The sequence below is a fragment of the Stigmatopora argus genome, chromosome 8 (genome assembly GCF_051989625.1).
Source record: "Stigmatopora argus isolate UIUO_Sarg chromosome 8, RoL_Sarg_1.0, whole genome shotgun sequence".
In the NCBI taxonomy this organism is placed as follows: domain Eukaryota; kingdom Metazoa; phylum Chordata; class Actinopteri; order Syngnathiformes; family Syngnathidae; genus Stigmatopora; species Stigmatopora argus.
Window position 1 is genome coordinate 4060928 of NC_135394.1, and position 13825 is coordinate 4074752.

The following is a 13825-nucleotide window of genomic DNA, read 5'->3' on the forward strand; positions in this document are numbered from 1 at the left end:
TGACTCCTTCGCGATTTTTTCTGCTATTAATTTAAAAAAAGTTCATAAAATGTGAAAAGCCACTCCTGCTATAATAGGGGTGACCCTTCTTCGCGATTTTTCAATTATTGCGGCCATGTCTGGTCTACACTAAATTGTATTTATGCTTAAATACGTCTTTCAAAGGCAGTGGTCTCTACATTTGAAGTCAATTGAGCAAATCATTATTTTGCGTAATTAGAAAATATATATTAGCAATATTGATAGCATTATTTTTGTATCATTAATATACATTGAGAAATACACTGGGGACTGCCCTAGTAATGCTCTAAGGTCGATTTATTTATGACCTTCAAGGCATTTCTTTGATGCCAATAGAGGTCTAATTCATTGAAACTGGGAGGACGTGAATGTTCAGGTTTCAGTCCCAAAACGGCATTGGAATTTCAATCCATTTTAACTGGCCCCTCTCAATCCAAACTGGATTTGACCGTCATATGGCAGCCAATGAATCCAGTGTGTCCTTAAAGGATTAAAAAAAATCATAATTCATGCTCAAGAAGGTTGAAATAGACAAATGAATTGTAGATCTAATAAGGAAGCAAAAGTTTGTTATGTACGATTCATTTACATAGTTTGTTCTACGTCTTTTTCACACTCATCGGCATTAAAATAAACAATGAATCTGATCAAGAGTTCAAAAGGAGTTTGTATGCAAAAGAAAAAAAATCATTTAATTCAGATTTGAGGTCAGGTCATGATTAAAACAAATAATTATATATGTTTAAGTATCATTTAGTGGTATCAACGTTTCGGCTGCCCATTCAATTCCATTACTTCATAATTGAGTCTTTGGATCATCAACTTCATCTTGATATGTCAAAAACAGTTCGACAGAGTAATATGTCAGGAGCCAAATAGTGAGGATGTAAACTAGGTTTATGAGACGAATGGAAAATGCATCCAAGCTAAATAATGCAAAAATGTGTCATTTTGTTCCACGATGTATAGTAGGGAGCACGTCTGGCTCACAGATGAGATCAAGGCTTTCTTTTCAGGTTCCTTCTTGTTTGAATGTTCTCTGTGAATTCTTGTGACTGAACGGTTGTTTGGTCCATACCATGTGCTCTGCAACTGGCTGTCTATCAGTTCAGGGTGGCAGTCATCTTGGATCTACTCCAGTACACCCATGAGAAGCAGTATAGATAATGTCTGGCTCTGCTTTGGTTTGAAAAATTACGATATCTTTGCAGCTCATGGTGGCTTTTAAAGTCCAGATATAATGTGAGTCCATGGACCAAAATTCCATGTTGTATAACCACAACAATCCATACCTTTTATGCTTACAAACATGAATTTAAAAACCCCCCACCTCAACCCAATTTCAATCATACAATCTCCACTTTCCCCAAAAGACTGAATAACTCATCCCTACTGAAAAACAATGTTTCGTTAGTCTGCTGACAGATCACCTCAAACCTGGGGGTATTCTCTAGTGCCCCCTGTCCAACTACGACGGCATATGGGTAGCCCAATCGGCTAGCATCCTTCAGCCTCTTGCCAATGGTCATCTGGGTGCGGTCATCTAAAACCACTTCCCCTCTCAGATGAGGCAGACTCTGTCCTATTGCAAGGACAAGCTCCTCAGCCACATCTGCGGCGCCAGCCTGCTTGCTGCCCTTCTTGGGGGGGATAACGCAAACTTGATAAGGAGCTAGAAGACCTGGCCAGCGAATATTTTCATCTGTTGACATCACTTCGATGGCTGCGGCAAGAATGCGCGTGACGCCTAGGCCATAACAGCCCATTTCTGCAACGCTTGTCTCGTCTTGGGCATTGCTGATAGTGGCGTTAAATGTTTCGGAGTACTTTTTGCCCAGGTAAAAGGTGTGGCCGACCTCGATGCCTTTGGACTCTGTAAGGGTGCCAGTTTTACACTGCGGGCATTCAGTTCTGTCCGACATAATTGTCTCTACATTGGCAGAAAAAGAGCAGGTCCCACAAAGCACAAGTCTGTCCTCGCCAATGTCTGCAGGTAACTGAAATTCATGCGATAGTTTTCCACCTATGTTCCCCGTGTCGGCCTGCACTTGCACGCAACGCAGGCCCAGTCGTGCAAAGATCCTCATGTAGGCGTGGCACACAGATTCATAGGTTTCATAAGCAGCTTCCTCACTGACATCAAAAGAGTACATGTCCTTCATGTAAAACTCCCTTCCTCGAAGGAGACCAAACCTTGGCTTCGGCTCATCACGGAATTTGCGGGTGATCTGTTGAGAAAAAGCACAACAAAATGATGAGGCTGATTTGGATCCATCTGACCTAACTTTGATATCAAGGCTATTTTATTAGTTAAATTCACATTGTTTGGCGTGAATCCCAATTGGAGGACATTTGGGATACAAAATTCTTGGAAAATAACCGTTCATTTGTCTCAAATTTTCTAAAACAATAATAACACAAAAAGAATACAATTTCGGATTTAAAAAATTGCAAACATTGATTTATAAAGGGGGAAAACATGAAATATTCCCTATGCATCTAATCTTCATTTGAATTTGATCATAGAACAGAATTTACGATTTACTTTTTCAGGCCGCACAAAATGATGCGTTGGGTCAGATTTGGCCCCTGGGCCGCCACTTTGACACCGGTGGCATAAACTAACCTGGTAGAGCAGGAGAGGCAGCTGTTTGTAAGATAAGGTGGTCTGGTGAGCCACCAGAGTGGACACTGCCTCCTCGTGGGTGGGTCCTAAACAGTAGCTGGCACCATGACGATCTTGTAAACGGAACAACTCCTTTCCCATCAAGTCCCAGCGCTCACTGGCTCTCCAGAGATCAGCAGTGCACAAACTGGGCATGTCCAGCTTCTGCCCACCAATTTGCTGCATCTCCTGGTCAATCACTCTTACCTGGTAATTAAAGGAAATCGGAGAATGGAATGTTGAGTAGTGCTCTTACTAACATGAGTACTCTTATGAGGATAAGTGGTTCAGAAAATGAATTAACAATAATAATTAAAAAATACATGTATATTAATTGTGACCTGAAAACCACGTCCAATATTAACATCTCTCATATCTCATTTTCTGAACCGCTTATTCTTGTTAGGGTTGCGGGGGGTGCTGGAGCATATCCCAGCAAACTCTGTGCCAGTGGCGGGGGACACCCTGAATTGGTGGCCAGTCAATCGCAGGGCACAAGGAGACATACAACCATTCACGCTCACTCTCATACCTAGGGGCAATTTAGAGTGTCCAATCAGCCTACCATGCATGTCTTATAATGTGGGAGGAAACTGGAGTACCCAGAGAAAACCCACATAGGCCCAGGGAGAACATGCAAACTCCACACAGGTGGATGTGACCTGGATTTGAACCCAGGACCCCAGACCTGTGAGGCCAACCACTCATCCAGCGGGCCGCCCCCAATACTAACATTTAGTATACAAATACACCTCTTTATCAGGTTACATAAAGCTTTTTTTTTACTACCTAGCCTATACAAGGTTAAAAGAACAATATCTGACCAGCTTCTCCATGGAGCGAACAGTGGCAGGAAGGTAGTAGTAGCATCCTGGATTAGAAGGATGAATGAGTCCTGCGCGCTGCATGAGTCTCTGACTTTTGCATGTCAATTCTCCTTGCATTCGGCTGTCAGGGCCCATGTCACGCAGGTTGGATGGCTGATAGAGTCGAGAGACCCGGAGTGGGGCTTTCTTGCTGCAGGTGGAGGGAGTAGGAACAGCAGGCTCAGCATACACCGAGTGGTTCCTTCGTCCCATTCTGTGGAGGCTCCACAACACGTTGTGCCGAACCCGTTGTATCACAGGCTCCATGGTGGCTCTACTTCAGAAAAATAACCATCGAAGAACGCCATAAGACATTATTCCACATTAAATGTGACCGACAATCGACATTGCGCTTCTCTTCCTGGTAGTTGCTAGCCAGTTAGCACGGGTTAAAAACAATCTTACGTTTGCAAAAGACTACAATAAATGACAAAAGCAAGACTTACACTGTAGTTAAAAGAGCTGCAGTCTTTTAAATATCCGAATAATTTAATTTAAGAGTAAGTCAACTTGTTTAATGCTTCTTTAAAAAAAACGGAGCGCTGGACTCCACGCTGTCAAAGCGCTCTGCAGGTTTGATCTCATCGCAACATGTTGCCACCTACTGGCCTGGATGTATATCACATCGTGTCCACAGAAGAAACAGTCTACACTCAAAACACCCAAATATATAATCTCTCGCATATATGCATAATGTAGTGTTTTATGTTATTTGAACATTGTCGAGATGAGACAATTGGCCAGGTACACACAGACACAGCATGGATGGCAGGCAATGGTTTCTTGTGCAGTGTCAGAAACTAGATGCAATGTGATTGGCTCCATTTCTGCTGAGGGTCCGCTGAATTTCTAAGTGGTATTGAAGTAAAAAAAATATGACCACTGTCACAAAAATACATTTTCCGTCTTAAGTCTCATTATGTAAATTTAATGTAACCATTTTCGTATCAAAAGATGTATACTAATCTGAAATGTACATACTGTAAATGTCCACATGCACCTGAGAATCTGAATGACTTCATCTGATTCATCACAATATAAACAAATGCGGCCAATGTTATAGAATATTTTCATTGATATGAAACGTCAAAAACATTTTACATCACATTGGACATGAAACCACAATACTTTGAGATGATGGGTTTAATTTTAATGTGACTCATGTATTATATACAAGCTAATTCCCAGTTAATAATATTAAAAACATTATTTCTACGTTACGTCACAAAGTGGCTGCGATATTACAGGTTGACGTCAATGCAAAATAGAAAAAAATGAATGAAAACTGACCAGAAAAAGTAAACACCATGTAGGAGGAATCTTTCATTAGTCACGATTGATGGTATGTTCATCAATACCAACAAAGACAAAGTATCTGAATGTTAATTTCACACACTATCTGAAATAATTTTTGCCTTTTGCTGGTTTGATAGCATTTAAAGATACTATTTAAATCTGTGAGTGACACCTGCTTTTCATGTTTTGGTGGGGATCTCCATTATCTTGCTGTCTTACATCAAACATTAGAGATGATACATATTCCAGGTCCAGGAGATAAAACACTTATGTACATTAAGGTGTGTCGTGACTTGGTCGTCACGACTTGTTCCAACATTACTTCCCAGAGAACAGGCGACCAATTGTCTCGGTGAGATAAAAACAATCCTCCGAGCGCCGATCCAATCTGCAAAAAAAAAGAATTTATTTTTAATACAATTATTTGACTGACAGAAGAAATAAGTTACTTTTTTCCTAGAGCAAGAACACAGAATACAAATATAGAGTGTAACTATTACATAAAAAAAGCTACTTTTTGACAATGTGTACGCTCCAATACGATTACGTGCAAATCTTTTCTATATTGTTTTCCAATTGAATTGAACTTATGTATGACACATCACAGGTTAAATGTAAGCTTTCAACTATAAGGCACTGGGCTGCCCCGGCTTGTATGTGCTGCACTCAAAATGACTGTATATATCGATTTCTTCTTTTTTTCAAGCAAACATGTAAGTGGGTCTGCAGATAAAGATCACATTGAAATGTCATATGGGCTATCACGTAGCTCTGTAATGACCTTGCTGATGGACAGTCAACATTGACTCTTTCCTGTCATATGGTCCAAAATGCTGTAAAGTATAGGACATCCCTGCTTTCTAAGTGTGTACACGCACCAAACATCTGCTTGAGTGTGGGTGGGGGGTTCACTTTGCAGCACCTAATTAGCCATGCACCACATTAACGTTCAGTGTAATCACTACGTAATCACCTGGAACAAAGAGGGTTGCCCTCGTTTAATTTGATTGCCGTGATCTTTAAAATAAAATTGCCCAAATGGACAAAAAAAATGGAAACGGAGGGTGGCCTTGCGTGTGCTGATGGGATGGGCTGAGGAGCAGTCAGTGGGAGGTGGAGGGATACTCTGGATATGACAATAGCACGGTGGATGGGTATAAAGTGAGAAGACCAGACCAAGCAGTCCAAGACTTTTGTAAAAGAGGAGATCCACGCAGTAATCTCATTTAGAGCATTGCCAGTGGTTTGGGGGTAAAAAACAAAACAAAAAAGGCAACTAAAGGTATCCAGGATGCGTGCTCTTGTGGTCTTGCCTCTCCTGCTATGTCTTGTCATGTGTCTGGGAAGTGCAAGAGCTGAAGTCAAGGCGGTGAAATTGTGTGGCCGAGAGTTCCTGAGAGCTGTGGTGTATACCTGCGGAGGTTCTCGCTGGAGGAGGTACTTCATTGAGTCAGACATGGATGGTGAGACTATTTCATTCATTTCTTTAAAGTTAAAAGTGAGCTATCTCATTAGGAATTTATTTGATATTGCGATTTGTCGAACTCAAGGCCCTGGGGCTGCAACATACTGTTTTCCCCCCCAAAAAAAATCTAGTAACGTGTGTTTACTTCTGCTAATTTAATGTGCTTACTTCTCATTTTGATAGACAAACAGAATTGCAATTTTTCTCCATAATTTGTAAACATTTCATCATAAGCTCTCCACCTTTCAAACCTATTCTTTCTAAATGGGACTGTAAATATTTTGTCTGACTTTAAAAAAGTCTAAAAAAATATGTATGCACTAATAATAAAATGGAGGGTCAGTTGTAAAAATAAAATAAGGTCATTAATTATTTTCACATATGGAAACACGGCAATGTAGCCAGTGGAGGAAATGATCTTAACCCTGGCAAGTTTCTTGCCTTTTTCTCTTTTGTAATTACTAAAAATGCATCAATGAGATGCTTCATTACGCATAGCTGCACAGTGAGGACATTTATGTTAAAGATAGTTTTCAATTTAGTCACGACATTGTAGATTCACTAAATCATTGTAAAAAAAAAGTATGATTTTGTCTGAGTGAAATAAGTTAACAAATATTTTACGCCACTGACAACAGAACAGTTTAACCACATCATCTTGATGTTGATAATGTTCTTGCCCCATATTGTACTAATCTAAAATTTTCCATGCGTGTGGGCAGACCATGGGCCATTAAGCCAAAGGAGGACACACATTAAGAATACAAGATCTCTGTCTGTTACACACAGCAAACTCACTTAGTCTTATCAGATGAAGTGATCACAAAGAGAAGGAATACAGCACAAGACAAATTGCATGAAGGAAATCTGCTTTACCTTTTTAATGGGAACATCAGCCTCAGTTTAACAAGGTGGAAAGACTCCATCTGTCTTGTGTATGTAGAAACAAAGAACTAAACAAATAAAAACTATGATAAAATGTGTGTTATAGGGACGTCAGAGGCATTGTTTGGCGTTCACTGTATTTTGTTGATGCAGGTGTGTCAACAGGAGAGGAGAATAGTCTGGAAAACATCAAAAATCGCTCAGGCTCGGACCTGAGCAGGCGGGACATAAACAATGTCTTGACTACGGTGTGCTGCCAGGTTGGTTGCCGGAAGAGTGACCTCACCTTCCTCTGCTGAGTGCGGCCACGCCTGCCATCATCTTCATTGGCTCCTGTCGAAGAAACTAATCAGTCTTACCTTAATGTAATCAAAATGTAAATCACGACGCTTACACATAAGAGAACATGATAATTACAATTGTTATTTTTCATGAAATTGTTCCATTAAATTATTTTAGTGAGGGATGGGGTTTATTATATTTGAACTTGATTATAATTGTGCTCAAATTCATGGCTATATTGGTGAGCATGTATTTGTAAACACCTGTAATTGTAATGTGTGCAATCATCCATGTATTTTAAATAAACTAAATTAGTGATTGAATGTAGGGAATGGTGAACACGTGACCCGGCTGATAAGTGGTTAGTGCGTCAGGCTCCCAGTTCTGGGGTCAAGAGTTCGATCCCTCACCGTGTGGATTATGCATGTTCTCACCAAGCTTGCGTGGGTTTTCTCCGGGTACCTCCGTCAACCCAAAAACTGGTTAAACACTAAATTGCTCCGAGGTGTGTGTGAATGATTGTCTGTCTCCTTGTGCCCTGCGATTGGCTGGCCACCGATCCCCCGCCTGGTGCCCATAGTTTGCTGAGACGTGCTCCAGCAACCCCCGCGACCCTGGTGAGGATAAGTGGTTGAGAAAACAAATGAATGGTGAACATTTTCCCATTATAGCACCGTCACAAAAGGGTGAAAACAAACATTACAATGAGTTAAAAGTACTTACCGCATATGCAGCTTTATCATCAATTTCCTGTGTTACATTATTCCTATGAAAGAAATACTAATTTCTTTTGTCAAATGTTCTTGCAGAAGAATCCATATTCTTTGCTATGTAAACATTGTAAATACAGTAAAATACATTACAGTATGAGCAAACAAATTACCTATCCATGACGCTGACAAATTAAGATACTACTTCAATGACTGATCTCTGACATTGGGAATTTAGTGCATGGTGGTTAGTACATCTCTCTCAAATTCAGGTAGTTCTGGATTCAAACCCTAGGTCTGGTTTTACGACACATATTTGGAATGAACAAAAAGAGAAAAAGGCGACCGAGTGGTTAGCGCGTCGGCCTCACAGATCTGCGTTCGATCCCAGGTCAGTTCTCTCTGAGGGGTTAAGGCGTCGGCCTCACAGTTCTGGGTTTGATCCAAAGTTAGACCTAACTGTGTGGAGTTTGCATGTTCTCCCTCGGCTTGTGTGGGTTTTTTAATTTGATCCTAAAACAGAAAGTCGGCACTCATGATTTACTTTCCCGGGCCACACAAAATGATGCGGCGGGCCAGATTTGGCCCCCGGGCCGCCATTTTGACACCTGTGCTATAGACTATTCCTTTCTAGTGAGACGGTAGGTATATGTGATTTGTTAGATCAGCCACAATACATACAATGAAGAAAAACAAGCATTCCATGTAGTTAGGACTTTTATTGAATTTGGAAGGAAGCAAAATAAGTTTGCAGTTTAGCATTGAACTTGCACGTGTTTGATGTTAAAGCATACTTCCTCACAGCACGCAGGAAAAAAACAACAACAACAGTTTTGTTGACAGTGAGTGAGTAGTACACAGCACAAAACATCATCTTTGATTTATCTGGAAGCAAAGGTTGCCCTGCTTTTTCTGCATGCTCTACAAGCAATGTTGAATTACTGAAGGACATATTCACTACAGAGAAGAGTCTGGAAAAGATTGTCTATTTTTACATTAAAAGACTGAGATGAGTGATAAATGATTGGCAACCTGTTATATTTTGGGGCTGTTGGAAATTATTCTGAAGAGACTATTAGGAGATTTCTTTGATATTTACCAAAACACATTACTTTCTGTCTGTTCTGTCCAAAAACAAGAAGTGTGTTTGTTTCTACTGGCTAGATAATTCAAAAACAAAAACAAGACCAAAAAACTTTTTTTCAAACATTGATGTCTGAATAATTGCTTTGTTGCTCTATACCCAGTTTAAGATGTTTCTACAACAGACCTTACGAGACCATGTTTGGGTGTATTTAGCACAACATTGACATACAAGACAATACCGTAGGTTTGGGTAACATCTTACATATACACTTCGCCTTCAGAATGCTTGTCAATGAGCATTCAGGAAGATAGACAATACTATCGGCACAGTTTTCCCTTCCTTCCCTCCCCACAATAAACAATAAAATATTTTTCTATTTTTAATCAGCATTAAAAATATTCCCCTTGTTCTCATTTACATAGAGTTGAAGGAAAGTGTACACACACACATACGCACACGCACACAAAGCATTTTGGTCAACTTAACCTCCTTCTACAACCTCATCATGTCATCTCACAGAGACCATTACAATTATGTAAAATAAAGCTATGGATTCAAGCGGGTTATGGAGGAACAGGCTGCTGGCTGAAATGGAATTTGCAAAATCAAATCTGGAGAGAAAAGTAAGGTAGCCAAGTGTAGTGGTGACGAGAGTCGAGATGCAGGAAAGGTGATACAGTAAATTCACTTCCCTTTATTTTTTCAAAGAGCAACGCATAGATACACTTTTTTGAGTACACTGTCTTATTTGGCCTAAAATAGAGCAGTGGTTGTCAAACTGTAAGAATAATTCATGATGGCGGATTAATGATTACCAGTAATGGATGCCATGGATCCTCATCGAAATTTTAGCATGAACGTAAATTTGCATTTCAATGTGAACCTTTCCCATGATTAACTTACGTCTACATTAACACTGCTTTCACAAAGCAAAACACAGCATCCTCAAGAAGATTTGTCATATTAAGTTACCTTACCAGACCCACCCATATAATATATATACATATATAGCTCGAAAACCTCTGTTGCACTTGAATTAAAAAATTATATCTGAAACGAATTCAAAAATTATACGTTATACTGTACACGTTACTCAACTACACAAATAACAAAAGAGTTGAAATATTTATACTTTTCAGGGGTTTTCGGGGGTTGTGATACTGGTTAAAATCTAATCAAATAAACATTTTATACAACAAATTATGTCATTAATTAAAAAAAAAATAGGTCGCTGTCATGTAATCTGGAGTTACCACTGTTGCTTTTGGAACAACAGAAAGGCTATGTGACAATACGAGGAAAAACACCAAATGCCCTTTAAAATATATATATCGACCTTAAATGACACTTTGTACACGTCTTTGTTCTTAAAGGAAAACACTTTCTCAATGTCATCATGAGTAGATTAGTTTGTCATTGCAGCTGCCTGCACATCTTAAACATCTCCATGATTCCAAAAAAGAGGAACGAACACAGGTGGAGCAACTGTTCAGTGCATTTGGCTTGCAAAAGAATATCATTAATATGATCCCAAGTAGTACGACCCCCTCGAAACAGAGGGAATAGCTTGGTTTCTTGCTTCTTGAACAAAAGCATGAACAAGACATACTTGGTGTACGGGCATGTGTCAAAAAATATCTGACAATGGAAAAATACCTGACACGATAAAATAATGCATGGTGACAGAGGTCCAATACGGGGAATTTTGACTGATAACATAGTTTTGCGCTAACGAATGAGTGTTGCCTCGGATCTGAGTTTGAACCGTTCCGATTTTGGATAATGCTCCAGTTAAGTAGTTTTACTGTCAAGTCATCTAGAGTAGAACCTAGATGGTGAGTAAGCACACAATTCCCGGAGGCACAGACTTGGGTGGGGAAAAAAAGAGGAAAGATCCCAGCAACGTAATGCCAGCCAACTGAACCTAATAATAATAATCTTTAAAAAAGTAATACCAATTTAACATGATCAACAATGTTTTCAGAATGTTATGTAAAATATCACAACACTGCTGGCTTTGCTGTAGTCCTGGGCTCTGTTTGACAAGATGAATAAGGAATGTGTACCTGCCCTCTGTGTTATTCTGTTTCCCCTGAAGTTCATTTGTTCAGCAGTGTTGTTCTTGATTTAGTTGTCAGCCAGGTACTTTCCTAAAGGGCCATCAACAAAAGAGTTTGGTTAACTCTATGGTTAATAATGGAGATAATAAGACTACTTATACTTTAGCCCTCCCCCTTGACTAATATTCTCAAATTTCCTTCACCCTGCCAGATCCTCCAAAAGTCATTTATCATTGGAATTGCTCTAACAAGTCCGCAAAACCCTCCGTAGCGTTTTAGAATCATTTTTACTATTCCCAATGTCTACGTGTGGGAACAGTAAATTCCCGCAAATGAATGAGGATTCAACTTTTTGGCTGAGTGATCCTTCTACATTAAAACAAACTGAGCAGGTTTAAACCAAATCTTTTCTTTTACAGCTTAGGTTATTTAAGTCACTTCAGTACCAATATATTATTGGTATATTATAATTCAACAAGAGTGATCAGCATTTTGGAGAGCGCTTACACCACAGAGTACAGAAAAAGCTTCACGCTTTCAAACTCACCAGCAGCAAACCTCTTCTTGACAAGTGAGAAACGATACCCAGGCCCAGCCAGTTCAATATCACAACCTGACAATGTGCTGCCCTCACTCGTGAACTGTACAGCCAGTGGAGCTGGTTTACTCGGTCCTTCTGTTAGTTGGAAGCGGGCTAGCAAAGATCCCACACCTGCACAAAAATGCAGAAGGGCAGTTAGAAGTCTAAGTAGTTAGACACAATGGGAAATTATGGTGAAAATGGGTAATTACTTTTTTTTCCTGTTAAGATTTTTTTTTAAAAATATTTTTGTATACTTAGAGCAGATTGAAAGAAATGAACTGATGAAAAATTACACAGGCACTGGTTTTTCCCAAAAGGAATTTAAAAATGTATCTTTAATAAGAATGTTAAAAATGTCCCCTTAGTCTCTCAGCAAAATAGCAACAGATAAAATAAAACATAAAATAAACTCATGCAAATTATGTACTTCAACTGAGTACATTTCTGGCTTCTACTAAGCAGCAAATTAACCATTTATTTTGCTGTAGCAAAAGTTCATTTGAAACCCACTGCTTTAGCACCCCTTGGAATAAAATGAAAAAAGACATTTGACAAGAGTTCATGTAAATATTTGGAAGGTAAAAAGAGGTCTAAAAGGTGAGTGAGCCTGTGTAAGAGTATTCTGTTTAGAACGTATTATTCGGTAGATATCAGATGACTTTATCACTTATTTAACAAAAATGTACAAATTATTTTTACAGTTTTACAGTCTTTAAAAATATTTTTTATCTGTACTGGTAAAATGTTATCCTTTTGGATAAAATTAGTAGAAGAACGTAAACATGACCGAATTATGGTTTCTATCTGAACAACACCAAATTGTTTTTGCATGTCACAAATGATGACAATTGATGATGAAAAATGAAAATGTAGTAAATAACAATTTAATTTTATTGTGTGTAACATCCATTCTACCATTTTTTTTTTCAAATTTGAAGACCTCATTTGCACAAGGAACCAGCAGAATAGCACTTTTTCAAATGGATTCTGTGCAATACGATTTATTTTTTTAAAATAGATTCCTAAAAGATATCGTATAACTTTTTTAAAATTTATTTTTTTAAATCCACTTAACTATAATTTTTTCACTATTACTGCCTAGCTCACATTTTGACCCCCAAATAAATAGAACAACCCATGAACAAACCTCCATTTTCAGATTTTTGTGAGATATCCGGAATCTTCCACAGGATTCTTTGCTGCTCTGCGTTCCTGTCAGGATAACATGGCATTAGTCCAATAAAGCACAGCCAGAGGGAGCTTAGTTTATTAATAGTCTTTCAACCTATTTATGTGTGCGGTGTTGCACTGGGTTGAACTTGGAAGCGGTCCTAAAGCAAAAATGTATTTACCATGCAGCTGGAGGTAATACAGCTTGCAGTTTGGAAACGCCTCCATCAACTGGGACTAGAAACTGGACATTGTTAAGCGCCATCGGTGTTGACATGGCCTCGCCGTTATATTTGTAGTCTATCCTCAGATCTGTGCTGGTGGGTTCACACCGCCAATTCACGGCCAGATTAATAGGAGTTGACACGGGACCCTGCGCTGATACCTGCAATATGTCAATAAGTCATTTGTTGTATTGATTTTTTTACAGAACATCATATAAGGCAAAGTTTTTGTTGTTGGTTTTAATTGAGTTGATTGTTGTTTGTCCGCTCACCTGATACTTCAGCATATCCACATTATAGTACGTTGCCTGTGGTTTCTGCTCTGATACCTTCTTTAGATGAGCTATCAGGTTTGGCATGTTCACCCAGAAGTCCTTGGCATCAGCCCTGGCTTGTGTGACGGTGTCACTGGCAAAAAAATAAAACATAACCAACTTCCAAAACTCTCTTTAAACAAATACAATGAATTAGCAAAACGTTTCAGCATTATACTTCCATGCAAAATGACAAT

The 13825-nt window shown here is 39.1% G+C and overlaps 3 protein-coding genes across 4 annotated transcripts in view; 1 reads left to right on the forward strand and 2 right to left on the reverse strand.

The window, feature by feature from the left end:
• Positions 1-601: 601 nt before the first annotated feature.
• pars2 (prolyl-tRNA synthetase 2, mitochondrial) lies at positions 602-4166 on the reverse strand. 2 transcript variants are annotated; one of them, XM_077606736.1, is made up of 4 exons: positions 3999-4166; positions 3511-3826; positions 2648-2893; positions 602-2249 (listed from the first exon to the last, which is right to left on the reverse strand). In XM_077606736.1, exons 2-4 carry the CDS (start codon positions 3817-3819, stop codon positions 1368-1370), a joined length of 1437 nt encoding a protein of 478 aa, XP_077462862.1. In that variant the 5' UTR covers positions 3820-3826; positions 3999-4166; the 3' UTR covers positions 602-1367. The 2 variants fall into 2 exon arrangements, with proteins under 2 accessions (XP_077462862.1, XP_077462861.1); XM_077606735.1 differs by having other exon boundaries at positions 3511-3829.
• A 1843-nt stretch (positions 4167-6009) lies between these two features.
• On the forward strand, positions 6010-7782 carry insl5a (insulin-like 5a). The gene is made up of 2 exons (XM_077607657.1): positions 6010-6311; positions 7352-7782. Exons 1-2 carry the CDS (start codon positions 6140-6142, stop codon positions 7495-7497), a joined length of 318 nt encoding a protein of 105 aa, XP_077463783.1. The 5' UTR covers positions 6010-6139; the 3' UTR covers positions 7498-7782.
• A 1107-nt stretch (positions 7783-8889) lies between these two features.
• Positions 8890-13825, reverse strand: part of sgip1a (SH3GL interacting endocytic adaptor 1a) — a 43764-nt gene continuing 38828 nt past the window's right edge. Inside the window, exons 20-24 of the mRNA XM_077606794.1 lie at positions 13587-13722; positions 13273-13475; positions 13068-13132; positions 11885-12049; positions 8890-11427 (exon numbers count right to left, since the gene is read on the reverse strand). Coding sequence (XP_077462920.1) covers positions 11405-11427; positions 11885-12049; positions 13068-13132; positions 13273-13475; positions 13587-13722 — 592 coding nt within the window. The 3' untranslated portion in view covers positions 8890-11404. The remainder of the gene's footprint in view (positions 11428-11884; positions 12050-13067; positions 13133-13272; positions 13476-13586; positions 13723-13825) is intronic.

Coding starts and splice junctions, on each gene's coding strand:
- pars2 (XM_077606736.1), bottom strand. CDS start 3,819: ATGGAGCCTGTGATACAACGGGTTCGGCACAACGTGTTGTGGAGCCTC. Junction 2,894..3,510: donor TTCGCTCCATGGAGAAGCTG/GTCAGATATTGT, acceptor TTTAATTACCAG/GTAAGAGTGATTGACCAGGA. Junction 2,250..2,647: donor TGCCTCTCCTGCTCTACCAG/GTTAGTTTATGC, acceptor TTTTCTCAACAG/ATCACCCGCAAATTCCGTGA.
- insl5a (XM_077607657.1), top strand. CDS start 6,140: ATGCGTGCTCTTGTGGTCTTGCCTCTCCTGCTATGTCTTGTCATGTGT. Junction 6,312..7,351: donor CATTGAGTCAGACATGGATG/GTGAGACTATTT, acceptor TTGTTGATGCAG/GTGTGTCAACAGGAGAGGAG.